At 50.6% G+C, this 20,680-nt stretch overlaps 1 protein-coding gene across 1 annotated transcript in view; it reads left to right on the forward strand.

Annotated features, from left to right (window-relative positions):
• Window positions 1-8,339: 8,339 nt before the first annotated feature.
• Window positions 8,340-20,680, forward strand: part of MAP2K6 (mitogen-activated protein kinase kinase 6) — a 45,820-nt gene continuing 33,479 nt past the window's right edge. The window contains exon 1 of the mRNA XM_033076972.2: window positions 8,340-8,502. Within this exon, the coding sequence (XP_032932863.1) occupies window positions 8,487-8,502 (16 nt within the window). The 5' untranslated portion in view covers window positions 8,340-8,486. The remainder of the gene's footprint in view (window positions 8,503-20,680) is intronic.

The raw sequence follows: 20,680 nt of genomic DNA on the forward strand, positions 1-20,680 counted from the left end.
TCTGGGTGATCCCCCCTCCCAAGGACCCCAATCTCTGGCTGATCCATGATCCCCTCTCCCAAGGACCCCAATCTCTGTGTGATCCCCCTCCCAGGGACCCCAATCTCTGTGTGATCCCCCTCCCAGGGACCCCAATCTCTGTGTGATCCCCCTCCCAGGGACCCCAATCTCTGTGTGATCCCCCTCCCAGGGACCCCAATCTCTGTGTGATCCCCCTCCCAAGGACCCCAATCTCTGGGTGATCCCCCCTCCCAAGGACCCCAATCTCTGGCTGATCCATGATCCCCTCTCCCAGGACCCCAATCTCTGGCTGATCCATGATCCCCTCTCCCAAGGACCCCAATCTCTGTGTGATCCCCCTCCCAGGGACCCCAATCTCTGTGTGATCCCCCTCCCAGGGACCCCAATCTCTGACTGACCCCCCTCTCCCAGGGACCCCAATCTCTGGATGATCCATGATCCCCTCTCCCAGGAACCCCAATCTCTGACTGACCCCCCTCTCCCAGGAACCCCAATCTCTGGATGATCCATGATCCCCTCTCCAGGGACCTCCATCCTCAGGTGTCCCCCTCCAAGGGATCCCCCATTTCCAAGGATTCTCTCCTCTTGGGGACCCCACCTTCTGGAAGACTCCCCCCTTCCAGGGGCACCCCCCTCCTTTCTGCAGCCCCCATTCCCCAGGGACTCCCCCCTTGGTAAGGAGCAGAGGAAAGGGGCTGGAAATTAGAGGTTTAAGGCTGGGTGGGAGCTGCCTCATTCCATCCACTGCTTCCAGCTCCTGCCTGCATCCACAAGGTCACCAGGATTTTATTGCATTACCCAAAATATAATTAAAGCATTGGAAAGGCTGCTCTGAATACCAACACTGAATTCCTGCTGTTGCAGGGTGCTGGTTCCTGTGATGCTTCCCACTGAGTTATTGCCCCTCTGGGATCCCTGTCACCCTCTGGATGGGGCTGGGTCCCTGAGCAGCCTTTGGGATGTGATAAACCCCACTGGGATGTTTGTTCATCACCCTGTTCCCATCGCTGAGAGTGCAATCTGAGCACAGCCTGACGTGCTCTGATTCTCTAAGTGCCTCCTGTGAGCTGCTGGGAGAGGCTGAGCTGAGCAGGAATCCTGAATCCTGCTGCATCCATGCTCAGGAGCACACCCAGCAGCTCCTGCTCCAGCACATTCCCTGCTCAGATCCCTGCAGGGGCTGGAAATTCCTCATCTGGGTTGGTTTGTGCATGAGCATCACGCAGAGCAGTGACCCAGCTCTGCAACCACAGCGTGGGCTCCACACTTTTTTTCTTGGAAGAGGGAGATCAGGACACTGTGTCCTCATGTGGAAAGCAGGAAAGGATCTCACAGCACAGTGTTCAGTGAAAAGCTCTGTTTGCATGAGGAGGTCTCAGCCATGCAGAAGCCTTTGCAATGGTTGGAATATCCAGGATTGAAGCCCCAGCCTGGTCCCAGGGCCCTCGTTAGGCAGAGCCCCACAGCAGCACAAATCTCATGGAAACTTTCCTTTTTTCCACCTTAACCAAGAGTATTAGCTCAAAGGACTCTAATTAAATAATTGCCTAAAAAATACTGAGTAAATACAATGACATAGCTACAACTTCATTTCAAAAACCCCCAAAAACTTTTTATCTTCATCCACCAAGCATTAAACACAATAAAAGCTTGTCTGGGGCTGAATTCTTCTGGTCACTTTGTTGTGGTCTCTGTTTATACTTCAAAAGCTCATACTCATGTTCCAGCTCTTCCTGGCCTCATGGAAGTTGGAATGAGCTGTTCTCTGAGATCCCCTCCTGATGCTGCTTTGGGTTTTGCCTTTTTTCCTTTTCTGTGTTCTCTGTATTCTTCACACATACATTTATAACTCTGACACCTATTGTATTAGTTTAGCCAGTGCTTTTCCATGGCCTTTCCCTAGGCAGAAAGACAAAACAAATTCCAGACCTCCAGGGGGGTACAAGGTCCCAAAATTATCTTGGTTCTTCCTGGGAGCCAAGGCTGAGAACAACTTCTGGAGATCCATTCTCATGGATAAAGCACAGCCAGTTCTGGGGGAGAATTGAATCACCACTTGTCCTGCTAATTGGTGCTTTTCAATCAATCCTGCTAATTTTCTAAAACCTGTAAATGTGAACTCATCCCTGTGGGTTTTTGTGGGCATGTTTCTATAACTGTTCCTGAAGGCCTTCATTAAAGATCTGCTCTCCTTACTAAATTATCTCAAGTTTCATTTCCAGGTTGGAAAAAGGCAACATCCAACCCAAACCACTCTGTGAATCTGTGATTTGCTGCTCTACTTGTAACTCCTTGGAGTTCAGGGTATTTTAGCCCAACAACTCCTCCTGAAGAGGTTCACAGTTACAACCCAACCAGGACAATTCACAGCAACAAAATGTGAGCACAAAGCACGGGAAGGGGGTGCTCCAAAACATCTGGCTGTGCCATTTGGGAGGGAAACATCCCCTGAAATGTTCCTGGCACTGGGAGCTGCTGCAGCCAGGGAAACACCAAACAGAATCAGCAGCTGAGAGTCAAACCCAGCCTGCACCACAGGGAGAGAAGCTCCAGAGAGCCACGAAACCTAAAGCACTGCGCTGCTTTTCATCTTCAAAGTAGCACCTAATTAACTTTTACTGAGCCCTGTGTGCTCAGGTGCCTCAAACATCATCTCTGTTTGTGCATACAAAGAGCCAAAGGTGATGGAATTTGTTCCAGTCTGAGGTGGAGGTGGGTGCTGTGTTTGCACCACAAACCTGTCCAGGTTACACTTGCAAGCAAAAGGATTTAAAGACAAAGAATTTAATCTCTTTAAGTGGAACAGGGATCTCCACCAGGCAGTGGCACCAAATGATGGCAACTTCCAGAAGCTCCAGGTTCAGGGAGGCTGAGGGAGTTGGAGTTGGAGCAGAGGGAAGTTTTTCCAATCCTCATCACTTTGGGCTGATGGACTTTGTGCATCACACCAGGAATTCCAGGGTCACAGCAGCACATCCTCCCTGCAGGCTGGGCCATCTCTTCTCCTCTCTGTTTAAAGAATCAATTCTTTCATTGAAATGGAAAGTTGTGCCCACCTCAGGACCTCAGCAAGCAGGATATTATGGAAGCACAGTTCAGTGCACTGCAGAGGGAATGCATTAATTCATCCAGAAAGGAAACATGACTGGCTGAATTTCCTTTCTTTCTGTGACTCAGCCTTCTGAAAGTAAAGAGAAAAAAAAAAAACAGGGCATGAAAATCACACAGGACCATTCCCAAAATCTCTGGTGCATCCCTGCTCATGGTGTGGAAAACCTTCAGTGCTGGATGTGGAGCAGAGCAGGAGGGAGCTGCCTCCAGCAGGGCAGGCTCTGCTTCTGGAAGGAAAATATGGTGAAAATGGGAGGTTCTGTGCTGTGCAGAGGGCAGAACAAGTTCAGTGCAGAGACAACAAATAAATGGCCAGAAATGGAAAAATGGAACATTACCCTGGGATTTCAGGTTGGTGGATGTGGTCCTTCCATCCCCTCTGTCTGGGAGGAGCATGGGTTGCTCTCCCCAGTCTGCAGAACCCTTTTTCAGGGAGCCCAGCAATGCTGGAATGATTTTGTGCAGTGATGCAGAGGCTGCAGGTAAACAGCTGCTCTTTCACAGCTTCTTCTTTTATCAAAGCTTTTGCAGAGCCCTTGGGAGCCAGAGCCCCATCACAGAAATTGGATTCAAATGCAGAGACACCCAAATTATTTTACATTTTCCTTTGAACTGATTAACCAACTCCATCCCTGTTCCTGCCTGTATCTTGTGACTGTTTAGATCTCTTTTTCTTGTGCACACAGCTGGCTCAGGCACTGGTTGAGATCTCTCCACATTTACTGGAAGTGATGTTTGCATCAATAAACCTGTGCAGAAGCACAAGGACGATGCATTTGCATCCTCTACAGATGAGGGAAGCTCTTCAGCACCTCTTTCAGAGCTCTCCCTCTTTCTGGGAGCTGGAAATAAACTCTGCAAAACCCAAATTCCTGCAGTGTTTACTGCTCCAAGGCTGCAGCTGCACCAAACTGCAAAGGGCTCTTGGCTGTCAAAGCCACCAGCTCCTGGACACCAAAAATATCCTAATATTCACCCCCAGGGCATGATTAACAAGTGCAATTTGTCCCTGGATTTAAAGGAAAGGGCTTAAAACCCAGCTGAGAATTGCAGCAATTTGCACCTCTGTGAGTGATTGTGCAAAATTGGGTTCTTTAGGAGTCAGATTTTACTCTGTGCCCTCACCCACCTTCTGGAACAACATCCAGCCTGGCTCAGACTAAAATTTCATAAAAGAAATTTCAGTCTTGGCCTAAGACTTGGCACAGGGAGTCCAAGCCCAGAATAGATTTTTACGGGAAGTTAAAAAACTCTGTTGAAAAAAAAAAACCCCAAGCTTTAAACTGAAGCATCAAGAGAGTCTCAACAAGAGCTCTGCCAGCAGTCCAATGCACAAAATATACATTGTGTGCATATAGAATGCCATAATTACAGCCAGATGGGTACAAACATAGATTCACTCTGGCCATGAGTAATAACTTATGATTGCAGAAAAAAGAACCAGGGGGGAAAATGTGACCAATCCCTGATGGGGCTGTGACAGAAAATAATTTTTTTTTGTCAGCACCACTGCTGTGTGTGGCACCATCCCCTGGTCCTGCAGCCACTTGCCCATCCCCAGCTGTGTTCCCTTCCCAGTGTTTTTTCTGGATGGATTATTAAATATTATTTCCTGCTCTAACAAAGCTCCTGGCTGGCTCTGCACTGCAGCACACTCCAGATATCCACGCCAGTTTAAGGGAGGGATGTTTCCTGCTGCCATCCCAATAAAATATCCCTTCAGGCAGAGGTGCCACCCATCCTTGTTCAGCTGGAGCTGCCAAGTTTTAAAACATTTTTGCAGTGGATTCCTCCTCTTCTTTCCTCTCCCTGGCTGCTGGGGAGGCCTCTGCTTCTGTCCCTAAATATCCAGGTTTGCCTTGCACACTCCACACTGGGAATTTTGAGGCTGGCTGGGACCCCAGCATTGCAGCCACACTCAAAAAATCATTCTGCATCTCTGAGGATCCAGAGCAAGGAGTTAATGGCTGAGTTCTTGACTGAGGTGTTGAAGGAACCTGCAGTTCATTTTGTTGAAAAAAAAAAAGTGTGGAATGAAGGAGTTGGGGACAAACATCTTACCTTTTGTACAGCCAGATTTATGGCTCCAAAACCTTATTATTACTAAGCTGGAAGCAATTTTTATTTACTGGCCTCTGCCTCTTTTATGAGCTGCATGTGCTTCTTGGATGGTTTTATCCTCACAATTCCCCACCTCTTCAGCTAAAGAGAGATTTTGCCAACATCCCACCCTGTGTGTGCCGGGACAGCACAGTTTAACTTTTGGGAATTCCAGATCCTCCTGGGCTTCCATCCATCTACTCAGCATCCAGGCTGAGAAAACACGCTGGGAGTTCAGGGGAGGAGGAGACCGAGGAAATTCAGACAAAAGGTGAGATGGGGCTGAACTCCCAGCGCCTGTGTTTGGCTTTAAATTCCTGCAGGCTGCAGTTCCCGGGGAACAAAGGAATGCAGGATGTCAGGGGCAGCACTCAGCCCCGAGGAGCAGATGGTGCCTGCTGCCACCAGGACAGCTCATTGTTTCTCACCTCCTCTCTCCCCCAGCCACATTCTCCTCCCCAGCATCTGCACCCTCTGTTTGCTTTGGTTTTTCTTCCAGCTCCTTCCCCAGACATCCCTTGGTAGGGTCCCTTTTCCCAGCTGGTCCCTCTGGTGTTGGAGAACTTCCTGCAGTTTATTCATTTTCTGTAGCAGGGAGCCTTTAGGGTCATTATTCCTACTCTTTTTAATTCCCAGCTTGTTCCTGCCTCTCAGGAGCATTAGGGAATGGTTGCATTCTCTTGTCCAGCTGTTCCCTGGGGACTGACTGCTACCTGAGCTAAAAAATAATGAGAAATTTCGTGAGATTCTGTCCAGGGGATGGGATCACACTTGAGAATGTCATTGTCACAGGACAGGCCAAGCCAAACCTCGCTGCACTCATCCCAAATTTTCCTTCCTTCCCCACAGCTCCCATTCACATGAAGGGAGGTGATGGCTGGGAGCAGAATAATCTAATAAAAACATAAAACAGCACCAAAGAAACTGAAACAGCCACTGGATTCTTCAGCACAGGAACTGCTGGAGCCTGTCCCACCTCCTGCTCCATAAAGTTTGATCACCAAGCTCCTCTGCTTGATTTCTCCATTTGCAAAGTGCTTTTTTTGTTTTTAAATAAGGACTTCTGTCTGTCCCTGTCATCCAAAATACACAACAGCTTCAGAGCAAACCCTGTGGCCCCTTCCCGCCTCATGACATGCTGGGAAAATCCTGATTTGAGCCCCAAAGCCTGGTCTTGGTGTTCAGGGATGCACTAGGAGGTGCCACAGGTGTTCTGGACACAGTTTTGTTCCTGTTTCCCACCATCTATGATTATAACAGCTGAAAATCCCACGTGAGCAACATAATTCCTAGTGAAGGGAACCAGGGGAAAGTGTTTCCCTTCCCACTGAGAAACTGGGAGATGGAAACAACCTCTGGCAAAGGTCCTGCAAGGGTGAAGCAGGAGAATCTGGGGATGCTGGAGCTCGCTGCTGTTTGTGGACAGAGCTCTGGGACTGATTTCTGGCCCAGCAGTGAGTGCTCACACAAACACTGACACTGAAGCCTCCAATTGTGTTTTCCCTGGACAAACCCAGCACATGACCCCCGAGCTCTCTGATCAAAGGCACTGCTGGGAACAACCTCGTGTCTAAAACAAACAACATTTCGGGGCAAACCTCCTGTTTACAGACACAGAGAGGAGATTTTTCAGCAGTGAAACCACAGAAATTGTTTGTCCCATTTTGCAGCAGCAAATTCGTTCCTTAGTGATGAAAGAGAGAGTTGGGAAGGGGAATAAATAAATCAGAATTCGTAGAAAATTCAAAATACTGCAGGCTGGGAGTACTAGGGAAGAAAGTTATGGCCAGAACCACATACAGAAGTTTGAGTTCTTCAGACAGCTGTGCAGTAACTCTTCTTCCTTTTCCCTTTTCCCTTTTCCCTTTTTCCTTCCCTTCCCCACCTGGACAAAGCAGACCTGGTCGCATTTTGTGCAGAATTTAGATTTTAATAAGAAAAGGCTCTGCAAAGAGGAAGGTGAAAGGCCGGGCACTGTGCTGGGGAAAAGTGGAACAATAAAGGTAATAAAGTGTTTTGGCACCAGTTGATTTAGATATAAGGAAGATTTTATTTTTATTTTTTTTTCCAACGAGGGTGGAGAGACAGAGAAGCTGCAGCTGGTGGAAGTGTCCAGGGTTGGACACCCCAGAGCACTCTGAGGGTCCTGCTCCCATCGTGTCACCCTCTGATGTCCCCTCTCAGCTCCAGGGCAGGGGAGGGCATCTCCCAGGGGTGCAACCCTGGCACATGGGGACAATCCCCCAGTTTGGGGTGACCCTGCAGGACTCATCCTCCAGCCCTGCACGGGATGGACAAGGCTCTGCAGCTCCCAGCTCGTGGAAATCAGGAGAAAATTCCCCAGAGCGCCGTGCAAGGGTGCCCTAATCCTGGGGAGAGCAGTGGGATCCCAGATTCCTGCACGCCTTTGGGGAGAGGGGGCAGGAAAGACATTAAAATAACAGTAAAAATTGGTATTGTGCTGTCACACATGCCTGCAGGGAGAGATGGAGACCGGGATGGAGACAGGGATGGAGACAGGGATGGAGCCAGGGATGGAAACAGGGATAGAGACAGGGATAGAGACAGGGATAGAGCCAGGGATGGAGACAGGGATGCGGTGTGATTTGAAGTTATTTGAAAGAGTATGAAGTGGTTTGAGGCGGTTTGAGGCAGTTTGAAGCGTTTTGAAGAAGTTTGAAGGACTTTGAAGCAGTCTGAAGCGATTTCAAGCTGTCTGAAGTGTTTTGAAGCTGTTTGAGCCCGTTTGAATCGTTTTGAACCGTTTTGAACCGTTTTGAATCGTTCGGAACCCGCGTGAGGCGAGCGAACCTCGCCGCGCTCCCCGCGCCCCCTGGCGGCGCCTCAGCGGGGCTGTGGGGAGGCCCAGGCCGCGGGACTACATCTCCCATGAGGCGCTGCGGCGGCGCCGCGCGTGCGCTGTCCCGCTCCCCATTCACCCCCCCCCGTGCGCGCCGGAGGCCGGGGCGGCCGCCCCGGCCCATCATGTAGGTGCAGCCGCGCCGGCCCCGCGCCAGCCGCGCAGGGACCCCCCCGGCCCGGCCCGGCCCGGCCCGGCGCGGCTCGGCCCGGCCCGGCCCCGCCTCAGGCGGGAGCGCGCGCGCGGCGTTCCGGGGCGGGGGGGGGGTTGTAAAGAGCGCGCGCCTCGCATCTTTTGTGTTGTTGGGCAACTCCTCGCCCCTCGGCGGAGCCGCGCGGGGGGGAGAGGCTCGTTGTGCGCGCGCCCGGCTCCCCCCCCAGCCAGGCGGGGGACAATGTCTCAGCCCCGAGGTGAGAGGGGCGCGCTCGGCGTGCACGCGCGGGCGCGCGGGTGGGTGCGTGTGCGTGTGCGTGCAACGGCCGCGCGTGCACACTCTCGCTCGTGCAACTCGGCGGGTGCACGCGCGGCTGCAGCTGCAGCTCGCGGGCGCGCGCGCGTGCAACCGGGCGTGCAGCCGCGCGGGCGCGTGTGCACGAGCGTGCTTTGCACGGGTGGGGGGCGCGTGTGCACGAGCGTGCATTGCACGGGTGGGGGGTGCGTGTGCACGAGCATGTACGCGTGCATGAGCTTGCACGGGTGGGAGCGCGTGTGCACGTGCATGAGCTTGCACGGGTGGGGGGGTTGCATGTGCACGCGCGTGCACGGGTGGGGGGGTGCATGTGCACGCGCGTGTGCATGTGCATGAGCCTGCACGGGCGGGGGTGCGTGTGCACACGCGTGTGCACGGATGCATGAGCGGGTGCGCGTGCACGCGCGTGCACGGGTGGGGGGGTGCAAGTGCGGGTGCGCGTGCACGCGTGGGTGCACGCCCGCCGTGCCCGGAGGTCGCTGATCCCGGTTCCGATCCCGGTGCAGCTCCCGGTTCTGATCCCGGTTCCGATCCCGGTGCAGCTCCCGGTTCCGATCCCGGTGCCGGTTCCGCTCCCGGTTCCGATCCCGGGATGAGCGAGCCCCCCTCCTGCCTTTGGCACGGCCGGGAACAAGGGGGGGGTGTTGGAGGAGCAGCTGCAGCCGGGGCTCGGCGCGGGGTTAAAGCAAACTTTTAAACAAGTCCGCGAGGGAGATGAAAGGTGAAACTGGAGTGGAGTTACCAGGAATTAAATATATACCTATGTTTCCATGGGAAAGTATTGTTCTGGTGCCAGCGCTGAGATCATTTTCCACCCATTCCTCTCCCCCCCCCCTTCCCACCCCCCTTTAATATTTGGTAACTTTTGGTCAGAGCAGCAGTGGGGTTTGTCACACCAGCACGCTCCGAGCGTGCAAAAAGGCTGGAATGGAGCGTTTGGGAAGTGCAGGAAGGCAGCGACTGGGGATTTGGGAGCTGCAGAAAGGCAGGAATGGAGCATTTTGGAACTGCAGGAACGGGAGCGTTTAGGAGCTGCAGAAGGGCAGGAGTCGAGAATTTAGGAGTTGCAAAAGGGCAGGAATTCTGCATTTTGGAGCTGCAGGAATTGGGCATTTAGGAGTTGCAGAAGAACTAGAATTATGCATTTTGCAGCTGCAGGAATTAAGAACTTTGGAGTTGCAACTATGCATTTTGTAGCTGCAGGAGTTGGGCATTTAGGAGTTGCAAAAGAACAAGAAATATGCATTCTGGAGCTGCAGGAGTGAAGAACTTTGGAGTTGCAGAAGGGCAGGAATTGAGCATTTTGGAGCTGCAGGAATTCAGCATTGTGGAGCTGCAGGAGTAGAGCCTTTAAGAGCTGCAGGACCGGAGCATTTAGGAGCTGCAAAAGTGCAGAAGTTAAGAATTTAGTTGCAAAAGGGCAAAACTTGAGCATTTAGGAGTTGCAAAAGGGCAGGAACGATGCATTTTGTAGCTGCAGGAATCGAACCTTTTGGAGCTGCAGAAGTTGGGAATTTAGGAGCTGCAGAAGGGCAGGAGTTGGGCATTTGAGAACTGCAGAAGTTGAGAATTTAGGAGCTGCAACAGGACAGGATTTATGCATTTTGGAGCTGCAGAAGTTGGGAATTTAGGAGTTGCAAGAGGGCAGGATCTATGCATTTTGTAGCTGCAGAAGTTGAGAATTTAGGAGTTGCAAGAGGGCAGGATTTATGCATTTGGAGCTGCAGGAATTGTGTGTTTTGGAGCTGCAGAAGTTGGGAATTTAGGAGTTGCAAAAGGACAGGATTTATGCATTTGGAACTGCAGGATTTGTGCATTTTGGAGCTGCAGAAGTTGGGAATTCAGGAGTTGCAAAAGGACAGGATTTATGCATTTGGAGCTGCAGGAATTGTGCCTTTTGGAGCTGCAGAAGTTGAGAATTGCAAAAGGGCAAACCCTGAGCATTGAGGAGCTGCAAAGGGCAGGAGCTGAGCCCTGAGGAGCAGCAGGAGGGGCTTTGGGAAGGGACAGCAGTGATTTATTTCTGCCAGCGCTCACTCTTTGCTTTTTCACTCGCTGCTGGTTCCGGACTGGCTCTGCCTTGTGCCCTTGCAAGGGCAGAGGGGGCAGGGTGGGAGGAGGTGGAGAATTTAATATTGCAAAAATGCTGCGGGAATGCAACAGCCCCTGCAAGAGCAGGCGGGCAGGGAGCTTTAGGGAGGAGTTGCTGCGGCCATTCATTGTGAAAATAGATGCCCATATGTCAGCGAGCGGCCACACAGATGCAGCTTTTGGAGCTTTTGGAAGTGCTTGGCTTGGATGTTGCAGCTTGGCTCTCCCTGCATCCTGCAGCCCTCGCACATATTTGGGATTTGGGGGGTGAGAGGCAGGTCCCAGACCTGTTGTGGTTATTTATTTATTTATTCAAACTAAGCCGTCTGCGAAGCCTTCCCCGATTAATCCGTGCAAGGGAGAGGACGTTGGGGAGGAGGTGCCTGCACGGCTCTTGCCACACAGTTTTGCTTTGTGAAAGAAAAATGTAAAGTTGTTGTATAATTTATTCCTAATTTGGGTTTGCTGCAGTCATCTTTTCCAGCCGAGCAGGGAACTGTAAAAGTTTCCGATGCGAAGAGCCAAGGAGGTTTGATAATGCAGGATTGAACCCCGTGATACCCAGAGCACTCTGCCCCTGGCAGGAGACATTTAGGGGGACAGGAGGGTCCCCAAAAAGCCTGGGGGTGGCAAAGCTGAGCATGCAGAGGTGGTGGCAGGCAGGGAGCTGTGCTGGTGGCTCTGCAGGGTGTGCTGAGTGTCCCCCAGCACAGCCTTGTGCGTCCTCCCCAGTACCAGGAAAAAGGGAAGATGGAAGTAGCCAACCCACAAAACATGATCTCAATGAATGGCATCATTCTTGACTCCCTTTGCCGTCCTCCTCGCTCCCTGCAGCAGCAGTGCCTGCATTCCTTGCACAGATAACTTTTCCAAGTTCAGCTGTTGGGGCTGAGCTGTTGCTTTCAGCGCTGGGGTTTGTAGCAGAGGTTCTTTGGGATAATCTGCATTTCGGGATCAGCTTTCATGTGTTGCACAGGAGGTTCCTCGGCAGCTCTGGAAAATACAGCCCAGAGCCCCAGCCAGCTGCTGAGCCCTCTGCCTGCTTTGAATCCTTTCCAGAGTTGTTGGGAGAATTTACCAGAGATTAATTTTTTTTTGATGCAGCGTGTCGGGGGAAACATGTGAGCAGCAGAGTTGTTCTTATCCCCTGCAAGGAATCCCACCTGGTTCAGGGGGACCCTACCTGTGCTGTGCAAAAAATGAGGGGGGGATCTGCTTCTTTTACAATCTGGAAAGGTTAAAACTCTCCCTGGAATTCAGAAACATCACTTTTATTCTGGCCCTTTCTATAGCAGCAATGAGCAGATGCCTCCAGCACTGTGCTCGTGGTTCTGAGCCACTTTACCTGTCCCCTGATGGGCTCCCTGAGGCTCCATCCATACATAAAACACATCTGAAGCCAAAGACACCCCTGCATTTCACCCTGTGCTTGTTCCTACCCTGATTCCCTCCTTTAAGCTGCACATTGGTATTTTTGTGCCAAATCAGCTTTCCCTGAGCACAGCAGGTTCCTGCAGCCTGTTCCTCACCTTCAGAGATGAGGCTGCTCTGGCCAGGAGGGCCTTGATGGGAGCTCAGAAGTTGAATTGTTGCCCAAATCCAGCCCATTTGGCTGTCATGACTAATAGGATATTATTTTGGAAGAGGAGGAGGGGGTGAAAAAGCGGAAGTTCATATTCACATCAAGCCAAGCACAGTCTGAGGCTGTAAATCCAGACTCTGGTGACAGCAGATATATTCAGGTCTCCCAAATTCCTTACAACAGGGGAATTATTCCCTTGCAAAGCCCACATGGGAGAAAACACCTGCAAATATGCAAATTTCTCCATTGAGATAAGAAAAGGGAAGGGGGAGCAGTATACCCACGAGAGCACTGATTCGTAAACACACTGAAATGATATTTAAACCTGGTATTGCTGCCTGTTGATCTCACACCTAAGCCTCAGACTCTTGTCTCAAATACAATTTTCAGTGCTCCACCTGCAAAGGGAAGCTGAGATTATGAGCAGCACATCCCACGTGATGCTGGCTGAGCATGCACCCTATGGACTTTGACCAAAGGCCCTGCACCTACTCCAAATACCACAATTTTATGGGAAACACTCTTGTTTTCCCCAGCCAGAAGTCTCGCTGGAGCAGCTGTAAAGCTGCAATGTTCGTTGCTGGTGGTTTTTTTTTTGCAGCCCTAGGTAGGTGGCAGGTTGTTGCTGGTGTAAGATTAACCTGCAAGCAGCTCCTGTGGGTTGTGCAATGTGCATTTTGCCTCATCAGCACCAGCTCAGCTTCTCCCCACTCACACACTCCCATGACACAGCTTGGCAAGGGCACAGCCAGCAAAGCTGTGCCATGGTCAGCCAGGTGCAAGCCTAGCAAAGCCTGGACTAGCAGCAAATTTCAGCTCCAGTTGTTGATTTATTTTTAATTAATTTTTTTTTAAGGGTGCCCTGTTGAATTAGTGCTGGAGGTGCCTGCTTTGGGTTAAAAGGGGGTAAATGTTTATAAAGAGATATAAAACCTCATGTAATGCCATGCTGGAGGAATGACCCAGCTTGGGAAGGGGAAAACATGATTGGGGCAGAAAATATTTGGCTGGAGATGAGCCAAAGCACTGCTGTGCCCAGGTGTGCCAGTGGAGCTGAGACACCTGGGTGAGCCCTGCACTGTCCCCGTGTCCCAGCAGGTCCCAACAGGTCCCAGCACCACTGCTGAGGGCAGCAGCTCCCTCCTGCTACCCAGACTCTAGGTAGGGACTGGACATAAATATTTATGCAGTTCTAGAAGCAATTCTAGCAACAGAAGTGCTGGGTTGCAGGAAGAAGGGAGCAGAGAGCTGAGTGTCCTGCCAGGCTCTCAGTGCCACCCCCAGCCTGGCTCCTTTTTGTTGTTTCAGTCACCAAAACCTGGGAGCTTCCTTAGGGGTGAATTCCCTCCCCTGACACATCCACAAGCTGCTGAGCTGAAGCAAATGATGCTCCATGAAAACCACAGGAGTAATTTGGGGGGAATGAGACTCTTCATAAGGAACCTGGAACGTGGTTACAGCAGGTTTTGCAGATTTTCTGTCCTGTAGTTGAAAATACACAAGATGACTAAAAAGTTACCTTTTCCCCCCAAACAGTGCCTGTGTTTGTTGTCACTTGGGCTTTTTCTCTTTCTGAAAAGAGCTGTGACAGCACCTCTAGAAGCCTCCCCAAAAAGGATTGAAAACCAACACACCTGAAAAAAGCTCTGATCCCTTTTTTTAAGCTGGGAAAAGAAAAATAGTGTGGGAGTTTTGTTAGCACAGGAGTGGGGATGCTTTCCCAGCCCTCTGCAAACGCACTTGGAGGCCCAGAGCTTCTGAGCCTGGTCATTGTGATGATTCCCAGCCCTGCCCCAAGGGATTCACCCCATGAACTTGCATTCCTGATGCTGCTCCAGCTCCAGAGGCAAAGCTCTGCCCCTCACAGGAACACAGGGCAGGTCACAGCTGTGATGGCAGCAGGTGGCACAGGCAATTCTGAGTAAGAATTACTCACCAGGAGTCCCTTCCTGCTGTCACTCACGTTTTGGGGGACCATTTTGGGGTGCATTTACAAGTTAGGCAGCGTGGCCACCAGCAGCATCATTAGCTGGAATGTTGAGTCAGCCTCCAGTGGCCAGAGAAATTGCAGGAGTGTTCTTTTCATTTGAGACGTGGACAGAGCTATAATTAAAAAAAATAAAAATCTGTTTCGTTACCTGTGGAGTTGCTCCTTAGGGCCTGTCTGGGAATAGTTTAAGGGATTAGCATTATCAGCTCGAGCAGTGTTAGCAGGGAAGCAGATCCAGGAGGCTGGAGCTGTGCCATGTCAGATATTCTGCTCTGTGGTGGCCGAGTGCTGAAGGCCACTCGGTGCAATTTCCAGATCTGCTCATTGCGCAAAAGGGTTGGGGCTTTTTTTTTTTTTCCTTTTTGCTTTTGTATTCCAAATCCACAATGTTCTGCACTTGACAAGTGTGAATGGGAAGCTGACTGCTGCTCAGTGGCCTTGGCTCTGTGAAGAGCAGTTTGGAGAGGGGAAGTCTGAGGCTGTTGCTTGTAGGGCTTTCTCTTTCCTCAGAGGCAGAATTAAACCCATCCCTCAATTCTCCCCATCCTTTTAAACTGGGGATTCCAAACCCAGAGGGTTCATCCCACAGGGAGGTCTCTGGGGTGCTAAAGCATTTCTGAGTCATCTTCCCTTTGGACATGGTGCAGAGAGATGCTGAGCATCCTTCTGTGGGAGCTCCAGGAAGGCACTCGTGCATCCTGGTGCTGTCAAAACTGGGACAAACCCCTGTGGATCTGCATCCCATGCTCAGGCAGCAGCCTGGATTTGCAGGGGCAGGGTCAGAGATGCATCAGGGAGGGCTCAGGGATGGGAGTTGTTGGAGCAGTGCCTGTGGCTTGTTAGGCTGCAAAATCTGAGTACTGCAAAGCCCAATGCAAACAACCTCTGCAGCTGGGGTAAGCTTTCAGATTTGTAAGAGAAAAAGCATTTTTTTTTTCCTCTACACAAGCAGGAAAACTTCACAGAGCTGAGCTGATCCAGTTTCTTGCTGGTGCTGTTTTGTTAGCCTACTTAGCCTGCAATTTTATAATCAAGGCTGGGTTTTCTTAGCCTGCACCCAGGCAGATCAAAAATCGTGAGAAGAACTGAAGCTCGAGCAGCAACCACTTCTGTGCATTCAGATGAAAACATTGGGGGGGAAAAAAAGAAAGAAAAAACCCAGCAGAAGTTGCAGATGAGATGCCAAAGATAAGGCAGCAATAGAAAATCAGTGCAGGAGTCAACACTTGAGTGTGTCTGCAAGAAGAGGCCTTTAATGAAGGCTGAATCAGCACGGACTTGGGAGCTGCTTTTGAAGGAGAATCTTTTTTCTAAACAAAAATAATGTAATTGCACTCAATGAAAAATGCTTATCAGTGCCAAATGGCCTCAGAGCAGCGTGTGGATGCTCTGTGCCAGCCACAGGCATGGTGTTTTTGTGCCTGTGCTCATCCTGCAGTGGGGCTGATCCCCGACTTCCTCACTGGGGGTGGTTTTCAGCAGGGCTTATTTCACACTCAAGCAACAAGTTATAAAAATTACAGCCTCACTCCGTGGTATCATTCCTCTTGTGAATGTTTATTGCTTCTCCAGTAGTTCAAGGTCAGATAAAGAAAACGACTCAAAAGTTCTTGTGTTGTTCTGACAGCTCTAAAGTGATGGAAGGCCCAATCCAGCAAAGACAAACTGGCACCAAAAGAGAAAGGAGGAAGAGTATTTTAAAGGCAAACCCAGCATTGGTGACTGAAGTTTTAAAGTAGGTTTGGATTAGATATTAAGAAAAAAATTATTTCCTGTGAGGGTGGTGCCCAGGGTGAGGCTGTGGCTGCCCTTGGATCCCTGCAAGTGTCCAAGGCTGGGTTGGAAAGGGCTTGGAGCAGCCTGGGACAGTGGAAGGAGTCTGTACCTGTGGAATGAGATGGGATTTAAGGTCTCTTCCAACCCAAACCATTCCATGACTGGGTGATTCTTTCCCTGCATTTGCTCTGTTTCTCTGCTCTCAGCATCTCCAGAGCCTGCTGGAGTCCCTGCACACAGGAGGGGAAGCAATCCCTGCCACAGTCCCTGCCAGAGCAGGGCACACGAGCTCAGAAGGGCCTTTTGGCAGCAGCTGTGCCTGCAGGGTTTGTGCAGCAGCAGCACAGCCCTGGGCACAGCTCCTCTTTGCAGGGCACCTCTCCAGCACTGGCAGCTGCCCCCAGGTTAGAGCCACACATCCCAGCTTGGGTTTCACACAGCCCTTCTTCCTGGGGCTGCTTTAATGGCTGCAATTAGGGTCTCCAGTGCTGCAAAAGTCTGAAGAAATAAAACCCCAGTGTGGCTCTGTAAGGGCTGGGATTGATTTCTGCTCCCAGCCAGCTGATGCTGTGACCTTTTGGAAAGGAGCTGCCAGCCTGTGGCTGTGGGGTTGGTGCATGTGACTGAGTGCCCAGGGTTACAGCACAAACGTGGGGTGTTTATTGTAGTTCTATCCAAGGAGAGGAGCACCTGTAGGAGCTCAGAATAGCTGAAGGAAGAGGCAGAGCCTTGACACGCTGTCATCAAAATGCCAAAACCCCTTTGGGCTAAGCTACATCTTAAGTAGATTTGTTTAAGCACTCGACAAAAACGCCTGGAGCAGAAGTGCAGGGCACAGCCTGGAGCTCTGGCAGCCCTGAGGGTGCAGGAGATCACCCCAAGCCCTGCAGGAGGAGGTCAGGGGCTGGCCAGCTGTGTGCCAGAGGTGCAGACACAGGTCAGGAAAGCTGCTGTGCCTCAATCCAAGCACCACTGAGCTCTGCAGGTAAATCCTGCAGCCAGGGCCCTCTTGCAGGTTTGCTTCTCTGAAGAGAAAGATGCTGCTGGTTAATGCACAAGTTCCCTCCCAAGCAGACCTTGGTACTTAACTGTGTTAATTAAATGCTTTCAAAAACCACAAGTTTGACCTTCACTGCTTGCCCACAGATTTTTCTCTCGTTTAACAAGCACAGGGCTGTCAGAGTAGCCTATTAAAGGAGAAGAAAGGCAATGCTCTAATGCTGTTGGGTTTTGACCTGTTCCAAAGTGTTTTTCTGCTTTTTAACTCCTAAGAGATGAAAACCACAATTCCCTCACAACCTACCAGGAGAAACCAGGCTGAGACAAGGAGTTCTTGGCTGAAATAAGGCATAAAATCTGATAAAATAATGAACATGCTTAAAATGTAAGTTTTTTAGGTTTTTATGCAATATGCCAAGACAACCATCATATCTACAGGTCCTGGTGCAGCCAGAGAGCTCTACTGTGTGACATGGAATTGTCCTTTGGGAGAGACCCTCTAGAAAAAAAATAAAGGCAAATAACACAGACTCAGACTTCCTTACCTTTCCCAAGGACACCAGCAATTTGCTCATTGCTAATAAAACTTTGGAACATCTCTACAGCAAACTTGAGTCCCTGCCAAGCAATCAGTTTTATAAATTAACCAGAAGAGCAGATTGTGCATGGCATGGAAGGACATCCCACATCCCAAAGCAGCCCCTGACAGCAGCAGTGGAGCTGCAGGGAGAGCCCAAAATAGCCCCTGGCAGCTGGGGAGGGTGGCACAGGTGCTGCATGCAGAGGTGGGGAGAAACAAGAAATTAAAAAATTCTTCACTGCAGGAGTGATTGGGCACTGGGATGGTGTGCCCAGGGAGTGGTGGGGTCCCTGTCCTTGGACATGTTCACAAAAAGCCTGGATGTGGCACTCAGTGCAGGGTTTGGTTGGTGAGGAGGTGTCAGGTGATGGGTTGGCCTCGATGATCTCAAAGGTCTTTTCCAGTCTGGTTCATTCTGTGGTTCTGTGGGATGGTTCAGGCTGGATTCACAGTGTGTGGCAGAGAGAGGGGCCCTGGGGTGACACCAAGGGCATGTTCCCTTGGTCAGAGCTCCTGAGCTGGGCAGCACCTCAGGCTTCCTCCCAGAGTGACTTAGCTCCATTCATGTCATCAAGCAGCTTCCTTTAGAGCCAGCCATGCCATTTTTTTTCCTTTATTTTTTTTTTTTTTCCTTCCCCTCAAAACCATTTGGTGCTTCCCCCGCAAGGAATCAGGAGCTTTCTGTCTGATAAGGGGCTGGAACAGCTTCCTGCAGTAGGAGAGAATTCCTCTTCTGGCTCTTCCTGCACAGAGCCAGAACAATGCCAGTGCTTCCAGCATCATTTTACCTCGGATAATCTCATTTAGGGTCCATCTCCTGCCAGGGGGAGTTGCTCTTCCAGCAGTTTGCTTTAAAAAGGTTTTTTAAAAAGGCATCCCCACAGCATAAAGGCATGGGCAATCCTGAGGGTCACTCAGGGCTGATGCAGAGCAGGGCTTTTCTTTTCTTTTCCCTTAAAGGAGAGGCTGAATAGGATTTTTTTTTCATGTCTTCATCCTGAAAGTGCTCGTGCACGTGGTGATCTGGGAGCATCCAAGTCCTTTTGCAGGACTCAGTGGGACTGAATGTGCTTGGTTGGGGTTGAGCACACACCCAGGAGAATTTTTTGGGGATGTATTTTGTCCTGGTTGCTAAGTGGGATGGACACTATGGATCTGTGTTGATGATTTATGTCATATGCTTCTCTTGGTTACTTTCCCCCCCTGTTTCTGCTTTCCTTTTTTCCCAATTCTGCTTGGGAAGCAGTGTCCTTTTTGGGAGTGTGTGTGTAGAAGTGAAACTACACAAACCTCACATGGGGAGTTCTGTGGAGGCTTGGACAGAAAGGCTCATCAAGGGAGGTTTGTATTTTCAGCTTCTGCTTCAGAAGGCTGGATGGAGAGATGTGACCTGATGGGCTTTGATCCATGTGGACATAAGTAGAGAGAAAAAATATCTTCTGTCACTTTATTGGGAGGACAAGACTTGCTGTCACAAGTCTGTCACAGTGCTGTGCTGTCATGGATTTCTTCAATGTGTTTCCCAAATTGAGATGAAATTGCATGATAAAACCTGGGGAAAGGCTTTTGTTCTTTTTGTGTGGCTTGTGTTCTTTATATGCCAGACAAGCAAGTGTGTGCTGTTCAGCCTGGAGGGTGAGGAGGGATCTCAGCAACCCACAGCTCCAATCTCTGCTCTCTGTGACAGGGGCACGACCCAGGCAGAGCTGGAGCTGTGTCAGTGGGACTGGGATGGATTTTAGGGAAAGGTTCTTCCCCAGAGGGTGCTCCCCAGGGAATGGGCACAGCCCTGAGGCTGCCAGAGCTCCAGGAGAGTTTGGACAGCACTGCCACTTGGGTGGGATTTTTGGGGTGTCTGCAGGGCCAGGATCTGGGCTGGATGATCCTGATGGGTCCCTTCCAGCTCAGGGTGATTCTGAGGAGTTACCTGCCAGGTCATGCTCTCTCACCTCTGGCTTAAACAGGTTGGAACATGAAAGAACTTCCCTGGAAGCTGCATCCACCTTGTCCTGCCCAGCCTGGAGCTCCTGGAGCCTTCCTCCCATGCCAGCCTGCACTGCCCAGGTGCTGGGGGAGCAGCTGCAGTGCTTGGCTCTCTGTGGGCTCCTGGAGCAGGGCAGGTATTGCCAGAGCCCCTGTGCTGGTGCCAGGGCTCAGAGGGGATGCAGCTTTGGTTTTCCTGCAGTTCCCCTAGGAATGGTGCTCCTGGGTGGTTTTAAAGTAGATTTGCTGGAGGCATTGCCAGCAGAGGGAGCAGGAGTTGGTTCCTCCCCTCTGCACTGGTCAGAACTATAAAATGCTATCTTTAAATAAAAATAAGCAGGTAAACTCTTGCATGGTGAAAGAATAGCAAGAGAGCTATGTGGTGGTGTGGCACAAAGGCAGGATAATCAAAGCCTTGACCATGCTGAAACTTAATCACAATATTTGGCTGAACCTTTGCCAAAATTCCCTGTGACAGAATGCAAGGAGGCAGATCCTTTCTGTCCATGCCAGAGCTGCTGGTGTGGTGTTCCTCTCATGCAGGAAGACTCTGGGCAAAGTTGCCACCTCATTTGTGACCTGCACATGAATTAACACAGCCCTCAGTTCATCAGGGCCTTCTGCAGAAGGTGAAGATGCTCAATAAAGAAATGGCATTCCTCTGTTTCCATGGGTATTCCCATTTGGCTCTAAAGTTATTGATATTTAATAACTCAAAGCATGACCAAATCAATGGGCAGTTTTCTCTCTGTGGAGCACAAATGGCCCATTTCATCCCAAGGAATGATCACTCATGAGCAGAAAATGATAACTCCCAAGTTTTACATGCAGAGCATCAGCAGGAGATGCCTGCTAGCAGTGCAGCTGAAATGTCCAAATTTACAATATGCTGAACAAACCCAGTCTGTGCTTGGTAAAACAAGACTCTTCTGGGGCAGAAATAAAAGTGTTCCTCACGTTGCCCTGGTTGGATTTTATTGCAGCCTGCTGTGAGGGTGGTGACATCAGGACAGGGATCTCACAGGGAAGGTGTTCAGTGAGCAAAAACATCTCTGGGGGGGAGTGGGGCTGCATTAGGTGTGGGAAGCAGGAGCTGGAGGATAAATCCCTGTGCATGC

Source organism: Catharus ustulatus, chromosome 20 (assembly GCF_009819885.2).
Source record: "Catharus ustulatus isolate bCatUst1 chromosome 20, bCatUst1.pri.v2, whole genome shotgun sequence".
Classification (NCBI taxonomy): domain Eukaryota; kingdom Metazoa; phylum Chordata; class Aves; order Passeriformes; family Turdidae; genus Catharus; species Catharus ustulatus.